Below are 15,693 nucleotides of genomic sequence, written 5' to 3' on the forward strand. Positions count from 1 at the left end.
AAATTTGATTTCCATTGATGATTTTTGTGTGATTTTGTTGTCAGCACATTCAACTTTGTACAGAACAAAGTATTCAATGAGAATATTTCATTCATTCAGATCTAGGATGTGTTATTTGAGTGTTCCCTTTATTTTTTTGAGCAGTGTATTAATACCATTTTAAAATATATTTTTAGGACTGGTCTTTGACTAATAATATTTGTTGGAAAAAAAAACAAAGACTAAAAGAGACGTAGATTACACATCCTATAACGGTAGACCACAAATTCATCACAGGTTCAGCGATGAATGTTATCACAGTAGTGACAGGTTTGGACTGCAGGCAGGTCAGTTTAGCAACCAGACTCTTAATACAGAGCAATGCTGCTGTAATACATGTAGAATGTGGTTTGACATCGTCTTGCTGAAATAATCAAGGCCTTCTCTGAAAAAGACGTCGTCTGGATGGCAGCATATGTTGCAAAAACCTGTATATATTGCTCAGTATTAATGGTGCCTTCACAGATGAGCACGTCACCCATGCCATGTGCACTAATGCCCCCCTAAACCATCATGAATACTGGCTTTTGAACTGTGCACTGATAACAAGCTGAGTGGTCTTTAGCCCAGAGGACACAGTGTCCATGATTTCCTAAAAGAATTTCAAATGTTGATTTTTTTTTCAGGCCACAGGGACACTTTTCCACTTCCCCTCAGTACATTTTAAATGAGCTCAGGCCCAGAGAAGGTGGCAGCATTTCTGGATCCTGTTTATATTTGGTTTCTTCTTTGTGTTTTATTGTTTTAACTTGTATTTGTAGATGCAGTGATGAACTGTTTTCACAGACAGTGGTTTTCAGAATTGTTTCTGAGCCCATGCAGTGATTTCCACTACAGAATCAAGCCTGTTTTTAAGGAAGTGCAGCTTGAGGGCCCAAAGATCATGGCCAGCTAATACTGTTTTTTGGTCCCTTACATACAGAGATTTCTCCAGATTCTCTGAATCTTTTAATGATATTATGTATCATAGATGATGAAAAGCAGAAGTTCTTTGCTATTTTGTTGAGAAACATTCTTCTTGACTTATTGCACTATTTGATTGTGCATCACAGAGTGGTGAACCCCTCCCTCACCTTGACTGAAATCCCTTTAATAGATGCAGTATTGGTTTGTGATTGTGGACTGAGCCACACAGAATAACTTTTTATTCACTTGTTTGGAACATGTGAGTGAATTTGATCTGTGAGGTCTGAAAAGATAAACAGCTGTTAATGTGCTATTACTGTCCTGCAGGGAGCACTGCATACTGCATATGACTTGAATACCTGCATTTAAACTTACACACATGTAAATTATATTTTGTTCCCTTGGAATTATAAAGTTCTGACATTTTTGTCAAAATTTAGTTTTTCCACATTCTTATTTTGTGACTTCTTATATCTACAAAACAAAATGTTTCCAAGATGTCCAAACTCTTAACTTGGTTCTATGAGGTACTATCTGTGAGCCGGTCAGCACTTTGAACACACTCAAGAGGACCAATCAGGTTCTGCTTCTTTGCCATGTCGCTGCTTTGCTCAGTGACAGCAGGAAAATTTATAAAGCTTTATGAAGCATGAAAACGTTGCTGAATTTCTGCCTGTCGTCTTACAAAAACAAAACTGGACCTCACACCACCTTTAGACTGGCCTGCTGGGACAGTTTATTACAGAAGCTGGTTGCTGTCTCAGCTACTCTTAAATGAATGGTTTCTACCTAAAACTGACCTCTGCTCTGGACACAATATTTAACATTCACCTTTATGTAGCTGCCAATCAAAACCCTGTGTCTCCCAAACAGTAACTTTACAGGAGAAGGAAAAAAAACGATTTACTTTAAATTTAAGCCAATGGAACCAAGTTTTCCTTTGGTCCACTTATCATAACATTTACACACAATATAACAGACAACTGGTATTTTTTAATTATGTAAAAAAATGAAAAGTTGAGATACAAGGTTTTGTTCGGACAGCAGCGATAATCTGCAGGACTTTTTTCAACAAGAAAAGATGACCTGTCCTAAAATGAGAAAAAAAAGTCATAAAAATAAATAATAAAAATAAATGCCATAAAAATGTCATAGGAAGCATTAAATTGAACCTTTTGATAGACACTGTTACACATCACCACTTACGCTTTAAAACAAAATACATTGCTTGAAAAACTTTTTTAGGTTCTCTCAGACAGGATTTTGATTTTGTACATTCAGAACACATTTAGGGTGTCTGTCATTGGCTACAATCACATTATCAGGTTAAATTGTCACAAATCTGATTTTTTGCCCTAATGTGACTCAGATCTGATGTTTTCAGGGCTGTGTGGACACAAATCTGATCTGTCCAAAATCCGACAAATCCGACCTGAGCCACTTTCATACGTGGTCCTAGATCGGATACGTATCTGATTTATGGTCATGTGACCTTAATGTGATGCTCAGTTTGGAATTCATGTGCTTTTCCAACTGCGTGTGACCATCATTTAGCGTTACCATGGCAACAGCGCTGAACAGAAGTTAAAGCCTGTAAATGGTGGAAAAGCAGCTCATCTCACCTTTTTCATTTCAGGCTGGTTCATCACATTAATGAAAGATTAGAATCTCGTACCTAAATGAGTGATCGTTACCTAAACGATCGGATTTGAGCAGTGAGCCCTGTAAATGTGAACGTAGCTACTGTCATGAATGAAAGACACAGATCAGTTCTGCTGTCCAGAATGCAAAATCTTTCAAGCTCAGTATCTCAAAGCTGCTCAGAACCTTAGACAGAACCTTATAACTCCAAGGGGATGATTTATTTAAAAACAAAAGTTTGAGGACTGGGAAGTCTCGTTAATCGTAAACAAAAACGAATAATCAATCACAAACAGCCATAAAGCCTAAAGTGTGTTTACAGTTCTATTATTACAATTCTATTAATCATCTCTGGCGGCGTAACAGTCTGTGAGGGTCATTCAGTCATCAGGCAGCCCAAGAGCCAGAAGGACAGGTAGAGCAGCTCCTGTGATCAGGGTGATGCTTTCCAAGACACCCATCGCCCCCTGCTGATAGGGCCCTGAGCCTGCATGGTGGTGGAAATGGGTGGTCCTCTGCTGCCCCCTGCTGTTAATCTCTGGCAATACATGCACTGTAGCCACATAGAGGAATGTTCCAGCGGAGACCAGCATCCCAATCCCTGTAGCGCTGAGGCGGTGCTGTGGTGACCCACCTGTCTGCAGGATGACACAGAACATCATGTGGTTCTATTTAGAACAATTAGAGTTAAATATAGAACCATTTGCATGCTTAAAGGGTTTTTTTTGGAAGGTAAAATGTTCTTCAGATTGACAGAGAATGTGTTTTATATGGTCCTATATAGAACCAAGAAGGTTCTGCTACTGTTATTTTTTCAAGCTCCCATGGACCCTCACAGAGCAGGTGCTATTTGGGTGGTGGGTCATTCTCAGCACTGCAGTGACAATGACGTGGTGGTGGTGCTGTTTAACACCTCAGTGTCCCTGCTGGACTGAGAATAATCCACCAACCAAAAATATCCAGCCAACAGTGTCCTGTGAGCAGCATCCTGTGGGCAGTGTCCTGTGACCACTGATGAAGGACTAGAGGATGACCAACACAAACTGTAGCAGCAGATGAGCTATCGTCTCTGACTTTACATCTACAAGGTGGACGGACAAGGTAGGAGTGTCTAATAGAGTGGACAGAGAGTGGACACAATGTTTAAAACTCCAGCAGCACTGCTGTGTCTGATCCACTCGCACCAGCACAACACACAAACACACCATCACCACGTCAGTGTGACTGCAGTGCTGAGAACGATCCACCACCCAAATAGTACCTGCTCTGTGAGGGTCCATGGGGGTCTTGACCACTGAAGAACAGGGTAAAAGGGGGCTAACAAAGTATAAGAGAAACAGATGGACTACAGTCTGTAACTGTACAACTACAACCCCAATTCCAGTGAAGTTGGGACGTTGTGTAAACACAAATAAAAACAGAATATGATGATTTGCAAATCCTTTTCAACCTATATTCAATTGAATACACTACAAAGACAAGATATTTAATGTTCAAACGGATAAACTTTGTTTTTTGCAAATATTCACTTTTTGTGAAAACACCTGTTTGGAACATTCCACAGGGGAACGGGTTAATTGGAAACAGGTGAGTGTTATGATTGGGTATAAAGAGAGCATCCCTGAAAGGCTCAGTCGTTCACAAGCAAGGATGGAGTGAGGTTCACCACTGAACAACTGAGTGAGCAAATATTCCAACAGTTTAAGAACAACATTTCTCAACGTGCAATTACAAGGAATTTAGGGATTTCATCATCTACAGTCCATAATATCATCAAAAGATTCAGAGAATCTGGAGAAATCTCTGCAAGTAAGCGGCAAGGCAGAAAACCAACATTGAATGCCCGTGACCTTCGATCCCTCAGGCAGGACTGCATTAAAACCCGACATCATTCTGTAACGGATATTCCCACAGGAACACTTCAGAAAACCACTGTCAGTGAACACAGTTCGTCGCTCCATCTACAAGTGCAAGTTAAAACTCTGCCATGCAAAGTGAAAGCCATATATCAACAACACTCAGAAACGCCACCGGCTTCTCTGGGCCCGAGCTCATCTGAGATGGACTGACGCAAAGTGGAAAAGTGTCCTGTGGTCTGACGAGTCCACATTTCAAATTGTTTTTGGAAATCATGGACGTCGGGTTCCCTGGGCAAAAGAGGAAAAGGACTGTCCGGATTGTTATCAACACAAAGTTCTGCCTGCAGTCCAGACCTGTCTCCCATTGAAAATGTGTGGCGCATTATGAAGCACAAAATACAACAACGGAGACCCCGGACTGTTGAGCAACTGAAGTTGTACATCAAGCAGGAATGGGAAAGAATTCCACCTACAAAGCTTCAACAATTAGTGTCCTCAGTTCCCAAACGCTTATTGAGTGTTGTTAAAAGGAAAGGTGATGTAACACAGCAGTAAACATTCCCCTGTCCCAACTTCTTTGGAACCTGTTGCAGGCATCAAATTCAAAATAAGTGAATATTTACATTTACGGCATTTGGCTGACGCTCTTGTCCAGAGCGACTTACAATTTGATCATTTTTTTACACAGGTAGGCCAAGGTGGTGTTAGGAGTCTTGCCCAAGGACTCTTATTGGTATAGTGTAGGGTGTTTACCCAGGTGGGGATTGAACCCCAGTCTACAGTGTAGAAGGCAGAGGTGTTAACCACTACACTATCCCAACCACACAATATTTGCACAACAATAAATTTATCCGTTTGAACATTAAATATCTTGTCTTTGTAGTGTATTCAATTAAATATAGGTTGGAAAGGATTTGCAAATCATCGTATTATGTTTTTATTTATGTTTTAGACAACGTCCCAACTTCATTGGGGTTGTACAAAGTGAACCTATACAGTAAGTAGAGCTGATAAAATGTACAATGAGCGAAGAAACAAGGAGGTGGTCAGAATGTTCTGCCTGATCAGTGTAGAAGCACCGTCACAGAATAAGCACTCCATTAGTGATGTCACCAGTTACAGAATGAAACTGTTCATTATTTATTATCGCAATTTACAGCAACAAATTATTGCACTATTGAACTAACACTGTGCTCAATTTTAGTTAGTGGCAAATGCAGCTGAGAAACGTTTGCAGTGCTGTCTGGGTTTCCTTACCATGCTCAGGATGAAGTAGGTGCTAACAGCCAGCAGTGGAGCTGCAGCCGAGAAAGCCAGTAAATGCTTCTGAATTGTGCTCTTCTCCAAGCCGGCGTGTAAGAGGAAGGAGACAAGACCGAATGCAGCCGGAGCCTAAGGACACGGAGAGAGACAACTCAGACTTTCATACAAAGCAGATTTCTGTACCAGAAAAGTTTTCTGGTTCCTGTCATAAGAAACACCTAGTAATATTTTTGTTTATTCGTTTTTTTTTTCTTTAACAGTCTTTGAAAAGACCTTGCCTACATACAGCTCCATATCCAAAAAACTTGGGACACTGTGAAAAATGTAAAAAAAAAAAAAAAATGCAATGACGTGCTAATCATTTAAACCCTATATTTCATTAAAATGCTTCAAAGATAGCAAATCAAATATTGAAAATGAGAAATTTTATGTTTTTTGAAAAATATCTGCACATTTTGAATTTGATGCCAACAACATGTTCCAAAAAAAGTTGGGACGGGGGGGAAAAAAGGCTGGTAAAGTTGTATGATGCTAAGAAAAGATGAGGAGGGATTCACCACTCTGTGAAAGACCGCACCATCAAATAGTGCAACAATTGAAGAAGAACATTTCTCAACATAAAACAGCAAAGAACTTCTGCTTTTCATTGTCTACAGTACATAATATCATTAAAAGACTGAATCTGGAGAAATTTCTGTTTGTAAGGGACGAGGCCAAAAACCAGTATTTGCTGGCCGTGATCTTTGGGCCCTTAGATGGCACTGCATTAAAAACAGACATGATTCTATAGTGGAAATCACTGCATGGGCTCAGAAACACTTCTGAAAACCACTGTCTGTGAAAACAGTTCAGCACTGCATCCAAAATGCAAGTTAAAACTCTAAAACACAAAGAAGAAACCAAATATAAACAGGATCCAGAAACGCTGCCACCTTCTCTGAGCTCATTTAAAATAGACTGAGGGGAAGTGGAAAAGTGTCCTGTGGCCCAAAAAAAAATCAACATTTGAAATTCTTTTAGGAAACCATGGACACTGTGTCCTCCGGGTTAAAGACCACTCAGCTTGTTATCAGTGCACAGTTCAAAAGCCAGTATTGATGATGGTTTAGGGGAGCATTAGTGCACATGGCACAGGTGACGTGCACATCTGTGAAGGCACCATTAATGCTGAAAGATATTTTGTGATGTTTTGGCAACATATGCTGCCGTCCAGACGATGTCTTTTTCAGAGAAAGCCTTGATTATTTCAGCAAGACGATGTCAAACCACATTGTGCATTAATTACAACAGCAGTGCTCCTGATTAAAAGAGACCTGTCTGCAGTCCAGACCTGTCACCACTGAATTGAATATTTCGCTCATTGATTTGGCACTAAATGAAAAATACAACAGAGGAGACCCTGAATTGATAAGCAGCTGAAATCCTGTATTAAACAAGAACAAAAAACATTCACTTTCAAAACTACAGCAGCATCTCCTCACTTCCTCAGGCCCCAGTTGTTGACATTTTTCAAAAAACTAAATTTCTCAGTTTTAACAATTGATATGTTGTTTCTGTACTATTTTCAATAAAACATATGCTTTTGATTTGCAAATGATTTGCATCCCAACTTTTTTGGAAATGGGGTAGTATTTTGGAAGTACAAGGTTTTGTTACAACAGTGGTGCTTTCCCAGCCAGCGGCATGTCTTACCTTGTGCAAAATCACAGCGAAGAACACAATAACCTGAACTGACACTTCAGAAGAAGCCACAGCTGCACCAAGAGCGACACCGTCAGCTACACGGAAACAGATACACAGCAGATACACAGGAATGAGAAATTCGACTCAGTTCACTGAAAACAGGCTTTCACTCCTACTGAACCTCTACATGAGACATGGAAAGTGAAACTGTACTGTCTGCAATGCTGTACAAGGAATATTGCTCATCACTTGCAACTCTAATGACAGTCCGGTTGGAGTCCAGGAGTCCAGATTTCAACATGAAAAATGCAAATGAAGTAGTTTTGTTGTTTTCTTCTCGTAAAATTACACCAGAGAGAACTTTACACAGACAATACTGTAAACAGAAAATGTATTGCATAAATTAACTTTTACAAATTGTTAAAAACTGTTCATTGAAAATCTTATCCCTCCTGTTATCCTCAAATTTACTGACATCATCTATCCTTGGGGATAATTTGACCCCAGCAATTTAAACCTCACTAAATATCAAATATTAAAATTCCCGTGGGAATCGTGATCCCCCCTCCATCGTATCATGAGGAAAGTCATTAAATATGAAGTAAAAACATGTCAAAGTCAAGGGATGTTAAACCCTAAATGAGGTCAAATCCACTCCAAAGATGACGGAGTTAAAGGGGAACTCCACTGATTTTCCAAAGTCTCTGCATGACTCAGTGTGTGAGATGTAAACAGAGTGGTTTGATGTGAAATGGTTCAGATTTATTTACCCAAATGAACACGTTAGTTTTACTGGTTCACTGTTAATATTAATAATCTTTATTTATAGAGCTCTTTTATTCTGATGGGAGCTCAAAGTGCTTTACAAACAGTTGATAAAGATGAACAGTAACAGAATAAACTAAAGTATTCGTTTAAAATCATAAGACAACAGATCAGATTAAAAAGATAAAGACCAAAGAGGCGTAGAGCTTTACTGAAGCGCCGAGTTACAGAGGCATACAGTTTCTCTCACACACACACACACACACACACACACACACACACACACACACACACACACACACAGATCATAAACAGACAGACATTCAGGAGCTTTAAGGTCATTTAGAGCTTTGAAAACCAACAGCAGAGCTTTAAAATCTATGTTTAAAACATTTAAAACAAAAACATCTGCAGGAATTTGTCTTGCTTCATTTAAATTAAATGTAAATGAGGGCACAGTGGTGGGTGCCCATTGCAAATGATATGTAAATAAACTTTTCTCCACACACTGAAGTTGATTCACTAGTTGTGCTGAAATCCTGGCTTGCTTGGTCATTGCAGTCCATATAGAAACAATATATGGATGTGTATTTTTATATATTTAAAGTATATTTCAGAATATTTTTACATATTAACTAAATATAGTTTAAAATAATTTATTTTAAAATGTATACTGTATATTTAAAATATTACACATAGACATGTACCATACAAAAATAAATAAAATCAAATCTGTTGAAAAAAACTGTATGAAAACAGCCAAAATCCAGTTTAATTCACTTCACTGCCTGATATCTTTAGAAATGAGTTTGTGTTCCAGTCTCTTCATTTTAAATCTGATCAAATGGTCCTTTAACAGGACAGAAGCGAGGGCTGTAGGTACTGATACTCTGTTATGATCTGATATCTTGTTTATGTCAAGTACAGTGTGTGAGAGTCTGATTGCAGACGGACATGGTTAATGTAAAGTCAGTACGGCTCATATCAGTGACCTTTATTAAAACTATGTACAATTAAAAATAAAATAAAAAATACAAATAAATGCTTTTAAAAAATATATTTTTTGGCCATTTTCATACATATTAGATAAATATATTTGGAGTGTATTATTTTCCCATATGGGACAACAGGCTGTTCATACATCATTCAGCACTGCGCTCTTTTCTCTGTAACTTTGGAGAATAAGGGTGTCTTGCCAAATGTGAAAATAAATATTATTCCCGGCAATACTTCCTCTTGACCCAGACAGCATAAAAGAGCAGGAATTTAATACCTGCTGGTGATAAAGGAGAAGCAGAATAGAGTACTGAATAGAGGCTGCAGACAGAGCGAGTCGTGGCTGGAGGGAGATTTTCAGACAGTGCTTATCTGTCTCCTCTCTTTGTTGGAATACAGACCGAAGAGTTCTTGATGAACAGGCGCAGCACGGCAGTCGACACTGAAAAGTAAACCTGCTGTCCGTGTTCAGGCTGGACTCAGAGACCTGCAGCGCTGTCTTTATTTTGTCTAATCACTGCGGGAAGCATGCTGCGTGCTGTGAAGTGTAACAGAGGAAATGCATGAGTTGTAAACTGTACCTGCAGCATGGATGATGAGACCCAGCGTGGCTGTGATGCCGCTGCCGCTATATATGCTTGGTCGTGAGACTAAATGAGGAGAATCACACAGACACAGAATAAAGCCCGGTAGTTACACTGCCTGTCATATTTTGATACACAGAAATAATTATGAAATAGATGATTCTGAGGGTGACATTTGCAGAGCAATTTCTGGTTGTAAACAGAGTCATTCAGAGTGGTTTGGTGTGAAACGCTCTATTCAGAATTGTTCAAAGTGTTGGTGATAGGAACCAGACGTCCACCTCTAAAAGCTCCCTGACAGAAAGTTTCTACATGACATGGTTATGAATTCACTGCCTGATGACACTGTTCTACGACAGTTTGACATAAGCTACTGGTTTAAAACGTATAAGTGTATTCATGGTGAGGGATACATGCAGGGTGCTGTGAGGCAAAATAGTCCCCAAAGAAAACTTATTATCTCATATTTATCACTATTCTCCCATCATCAACACTCCATATAACCTCAGAAGTCTTGTGTAGGTTCTCTAGTGGTTCTGGATGGTAAATAAAATGTCTATATCTGTGTTGTTGTCATGGCGACACCTGGTTCCCATCACCCACCACCAAACCGCCCTGAATCTCTGTTTACATCTAAGTGATTGGATTTTGTATGTACTGTAGTCTATTAAAGTTCCCTCACATCTGTCAGGCCTCAGTCCTCGTGGGCCAAAACACTGCAGACTTCAGCACATGGGCTCATTAAACACACCTGATTCATCAACTAATTAACAAAGCCTTAATGAACTGAATTCAGAGCATCAAATGAGGCTAAATGCTGACCTCTGCAGCACTTTGGCCATGAAGGTGCCCAGTTTGACATGCCCAATTTATCAGGAAGTCCAAACAGGAGGCGACTGCAACTGACCCCGGTGGGGACTTTCTTTATTAGACTGTAAGGAATTTTGTAAATGAGCGACTGCAATTATAAGCAGAGCATGGATGAGTCCTAGAGGAGTCTGAGGAGGGCTGACAGTCAGCTGATGATGCACTACAGCAGAGAAAACATTAACCTGACCTGAAGGTCTGAGTCACTGTAATAAAGCACAGCTGCATTACTGTGTAGCAAAATAAGAAGCAAGAATAAACACAATTCTATAAAAGTTAGATGAAGTCGTATCATATTTATGCAGATGGAATATATATACACACACACACACACAGATTGGAGGTCTCAGAGAGAGACTGTATGAAGAACGTGACTCCTAACTGTGATCAGACAACACACAGCTGCCCTTCACCTTGTGCAGAACAGTAATTGGCAATCTGGTCCACCACAAACATCAGAGTGAAGCCCAGAACAAGAGATGCTCCTATGAAGACGTGTGGACGCAGTCCTGTCGCCGCAGACGGCTCAAGAGTCGAGTTGGAGTCTGAGCTGTTCAGTCTGGCTGTGACACCAGAGCAGAGCGAATCTGTGGAGGCAGAAGAAGCACGAGGAGGAATTAGCTTCAGGCAAAAACACATGCAACCCCTCCCCCTCCCCCTCCACCTGCACTGACCCAACCCGAACCTGGTTCTCAGATTTAGTTTGAGCTTTATGGCTGCAGTCTGGACTGAAGGAAGAAAGAAAGAATGAATGAAAGAATGAAAGACAGAAAGAAATATACAAGAAAGAATAAAAGAAAGAAAGAAAGATACAAGAAAGAATAAAAGAAAGAAAGAAAGAAAGAAAAAACCATCAGAAAGAAAGAAAGAAAGAAAGAAAGAAAGAAAGAAAGAAAGAAAAAACCATCAGAAAGAAAGAAAGAAAAAAAGCTGAAAGAAAGAATGAAAGAAAGAACAAAAGAAAGAAAAAAGAAAGAGAGAATGAACAAAGAATGAAAGAACGACAGAAAGAAAGAACAAAAAAAGATCAAAAGAAAGAAACAAAAGAAAGAAAGACAGAAGAGAGCTAGAAAGAAAGAAAAAGAAAATGAAAGAAAAAGAAAAAAGAAACAAAGAACAAAAGAAAGAAAAAAGAAAGAATGACAAAGAACAACTAACGAACAAAAGAAAAATAAAGAATGACAAAGAAAGAAAAAAAGAAGGAAAAAACTAAAGGGAGAAAGAAAGAACAACAGAAAGAAAGAAAGGAAAAAACACAACAGAAGGAAATAAAGAAAAAGGAAGGAAGAAAAGGAAGAAAGGGAGAAAGAAAAGAAAAAAGAAAGAATGAAAGAAAGAACAGAAAGAAAAAAGAAAGAATGACAGAAAGAACAGAAAGAAAAAAGAAAGAATGACAAAGAAAGAAATAACGAAAGAACAAAAGAAAAAGAAGGAAAAAACAAAAGGAAGATAAAGAACGACAGAAAGAAAGGAAAAAAAGAACGACAGAAAGAAAGGAAAAAAAAGAATGACAGAAAGAAAGGAAAAAAAGAACGACAGAAAGAAAGAAAGAAGGAAAGAAAAAGAAAGAAAAGGAAGAATGAAAGAAAGGAGGTCAGTAAGTGAAGCTACAGCTCAGCACTTTATTATTTGCTCTCATGTGTAACTTCCTGTGTGTAACTCACCAACACAGAGCCCCCCTGTGTGTAACTCACCAACACAGAGCCCCCCTGTGTGTAACTAACCAACACAGAGCCCCCCTGTGTGTAACTAACACAGAGTCCCTCTGTGTGTAACTCACCAATACAGAGTCCCTCTGTGTGTAACTCACTAACACAGAGTCCTTCTGTGTGTAACTCACTAACACAGAGTCCCTCTGTGTGTAACTCACTAACACAGAGTCCTTCTGTGTGTAACTCACTAACAGAGTCCCTCTGTGTGTAACTCACTAACACAGAGTCTCTCTGTGTGTAACTCACTAACACAGAGTCCTTCTGTGTGTAACTCGCTAACACAGAGTCTCTCTGTGTGTAACTGGGTTAAAGTGGCTCCGACTGTGTGATGCAGCAGTTCCAGCTGTGAACAGTTAACAGTTAACTGCACACTGCAGGCCTGTAGAGTCCGGCTGTATGTAAGCGACTGATCAAGCCTCCCACAGGATGTAATGAAATATGGGAAACAGAGGAAGCACAAAGGCTGAATAACAATGGATCCAAATCCATCACCGTGCTACTGAGGGGGCTCTGCCAGAAAAGCCATCTCCTCTGAAACACTGTAATACAGGAAGGACAGACGGAAGTAGTTGGAAGTTGAATAGAGATGCCAGTCTTTCTTACCTCTCCATGACTCCTCCACCAACTCCACTCCCTCTGGGATGATGATGGCGAGGGCGGTGCCACACAGCAGCCCCGCCCCCAGCACGCTCACAAACTGTAGCTTCTGCTGTGGAACAGAATTTTAAAAACCTTTTAGCATTTAAAGAGGAACTGCAGCTGTTATGTTATTACTGTATGATTAAACACTTAAGACCTTCAGAGGCGTTCAGAGTCAGAGTTTGGTGTAAAACGCTCCGTTCTAGAGAAACTTACCAAGTCAGAATTCCTCACAGTGGTGGTGATAGGAACCAGACATCCACCTCTAAAAGCTCCCTCAAAGAAAGTTCTTACATGAAACGGTTATGAATTCACTGCCTGATGACTGAGACTGTTTTATGATAGTTTAGAGAACTTAAACTCCATTCATGGTGGAGGGATAATATGCAGGATGCTGTGTGGCAAAATAGGCCCAAAGAAAACTTATTATTCCAGATTTTCCACTGTTTTCCCATCATCAACATTCCATATAAACTCAGAAGACTCATGTGGGTTCACTGGTGGTTCTGGATGGTAAATAAAATGTCTATATTTGTGTTGTAGTCATGGCAACCCCTGGTTCCCATCACCACCACTGTAAAGAAACAACGTTGGAATAACATTAATACAATTGGGGGAAGCAAACTGTTTCTTTGCATAATTTGTTACCCCCTTTTACCCTGTTCTTCAGTGGTCAGGAACCCCCTGGACCCTCACAGAGCAGGTACTATTTTGGTGCACATATAGACATACATATACACACATATACACACACACACACACACACATACACACACATTATATATATATATATATATATATATATATATATATATATATATATATATATACACACATACATACACACACACACACACACATACATATATATATACATACACATACAAACACACACACTCACTCATATATATATATATATATATATATATATATATATATATATATATATATATATATATATATATATATATATAATCATGAACACTTAAAGAACCGTGTGCAGGCTGAAATGGTTCTTAAGATTGATAGAGAATGTTTTGTACATGGTTATTTTTTTTCTATAGTATACAAAGACTGACACAGTAACAGCAGCAGACACCCTTTTTGGTGCTAAATAGAACCATTATCAAAAAAATCCTACACCACAGAACCACATACAACACATTCTACAACGCAAAGCATGTAAATGGTTCTCTCAGTGTCCACGGTTGTATATAGAACCACTGTCTTTACTAAAGAACCCTGAAGAACCATGTTTTTAAAGTGAGCACAGTTTGGGAGGTTGTGTTGTTCGAGTCCAGAAATTCGATTCTGATTCCGATTCCGTAGTGAAAGGGGAGTCGATTCAAAGAACCGATTGCACACATTAATCTCGGTTGCAAAGCAAAAGGCATAGATAATGACACCGCTATCAGTTAGATTTGACCTTAGCACGGAAATATAAAGGAACTAAACTAAGCTACTAACTTGGCTGACTTTAGGGGGCCAAACTAATCTGATCTTGGTCTGAAAACGCATTCAGCTGTATATATTTTTGTCGCTGGGAATTTTGTTTGATTTTAAGCCATTTTGAATCTTACGTTTCTATGTTGTTTTCCACTTTATCTGAAGTAAAATGCAGCCGGACTGTCCGTCTGTGTTGTGGAAAGTCGTGTTTTGTGGGCACTGCGCAGAATCGATTCTTTCTAGAGTCGACTCCTAGCCCTACTGGCGGGTGAAAGAACCAAACAAACAGACGCTACGTGACTTATCAGACCTTTGCTCTGCATAAACTGCCCAAACTAGTCAGCAGGCAGCGTTAGAGACTGTAACTGGGTTTCAGTTTCTTATAACTAAATCTTTTTCCTTCAATAAACTAAACGCAGATTTTGCTGTTTGTAAGGAATTAATTGCGGCAGGAACCGTTAGATTTCTCCAGGTTAACCAGTAGTCACCCAAACTGGTCCGTAGTGAGAAGTTAAAGAGGAATCTTTGGGCTGTAAAGTGATTACAATCGTGTTTCTTACCTGGGAGAAGTTGAAGAGCACCGGAATGAGTCCGAGCAGAAAACATCCCACGAACATTGCGAGAGAAATTAAAATAACCGCCACCGCTCCGTCCATTACTTTCACTGTACGGAGTTGCTGTTGCTCGGTTCTGCAGGTTCTGGGTGTCCCACTCTGTAGGTTGAATATACGGACTTAGTCGAGCTACAGAACCATTTTCAGGTTTAAGTATTAGCCGAAAGGGTTGAGAATCTGGACTAAAAGCTTCGGTTGAGAACTTAAAGCGCTCAGACCAAACTTTCCACGTCGCCGTTTAACTGCTGGGGCACATCCCATCACCGCCCGCCCGAAGAGCCGCAACAGCGGCCGCTAGTGGCCGAGCAGCGCAAATACAGAGAACAGGACTGTTCCTCTTTTCTCCGTTTCTGGAAGCAAATCACAAGACTCCCCCATGAGACTGCCAAAATATCACGACCACCTCCTTGTTTCTACACTCACTGTCCATTTGATCAGCTCCACTTACTGTATAGGTGCACTTTGTAGTTCTACAGTTACAGACTGTAGTCCATCTGTTTCTCTGATACTTTGTTAGCCCCTTTTACCCTGTTCTTCAGTGGTCAGGACCCCCATGGACCCTCACAGAGCAGGTAATATTTGGGTGGTGGTGTGTTAGTGTGTGTTGAGCTGGTACGAGTGGAGCAGATACAGCAGTGCTGCTGGGGTTTTTAAACACCTCAGTCTCATTGCTGAACTG

At 39.8% G+C, this 15,693-nt stretch overlaps 1 protein-coding gene across 1 annotated transcript; it reads right to left on the bottom strand.

The window, feature by feature from the left end:
• Positions 1–1,147: 1,147 nt before the first annotated feature.
• On the bottom strand, positions 1,148–15,297 carry LOC108430263 (zinc transporter ZIP9). The gene is made up of 7 exons (XM_017702637.2): positions 14,961–15,297; positions 12,919–13,024; positions 11,017–11,190; positions 9,734–9,802; positions 7,401–7,486; positions 5,703–5,837; positions 1,148–3,224 (listed from the first exon to the last, which is right to left on the bottom strand). Exons 1-7 carry the CDS (start codon positions 15,054–15,056, stop codon positions 2,967–2,969), a joined length of 924 nt encoding a protein of 307 aa, XP_017558126.1. The 5' UTR covers positions 15,057–15,297; the 3' UTR covers positions 1,148–2,966.
• Positions 15,298–15,693: the final 396 nt, after the last annotated feature.

This window comes from Pygocentrus nattereri, chromosome 5 (assembly GCF_015220715.1).
Source record: "Pygocentrus nattereri isolate fPygNat1 chromosome 5, fPygNat1.pri, whole genome shotgun sequence".
NCBI classification, from domain to species: Eukaryota; Metazoa; Chordata; class Actinopteri; order Characiformes; family Serrasalmidae; genus Pygocentrus; species Pygocentrus nattereri.

What these genes read in the sequence shown, in the direction of transcription:
- LOC108430263 (XM_017702637.2), bottom strand. Translation starts at nt 15,056, where the DNA reads ATGGACGGAGCGGTGGCGGTTATTTTAATTTCTCTCGCAATGTTCGTG. An exon ending in TGCTCTTCAACTTCTCCCAG is followed by an intron (nt 13,025 to 14,960) that starts GTAAGAAACACG and finishes TCTGTTCCACAG; the next exon opens with CAGAAGCTACAGTTTGTGAG. An exon ending in GGTGGAGGAGTCATGGAGAG is followed by an intron (nt 11,191 to 12,918) that starts GTAAGAAAGACT and finishes CTGCCTCCACAG; the next exon opens with ATTCGCTCTGCTCTGGTGTC.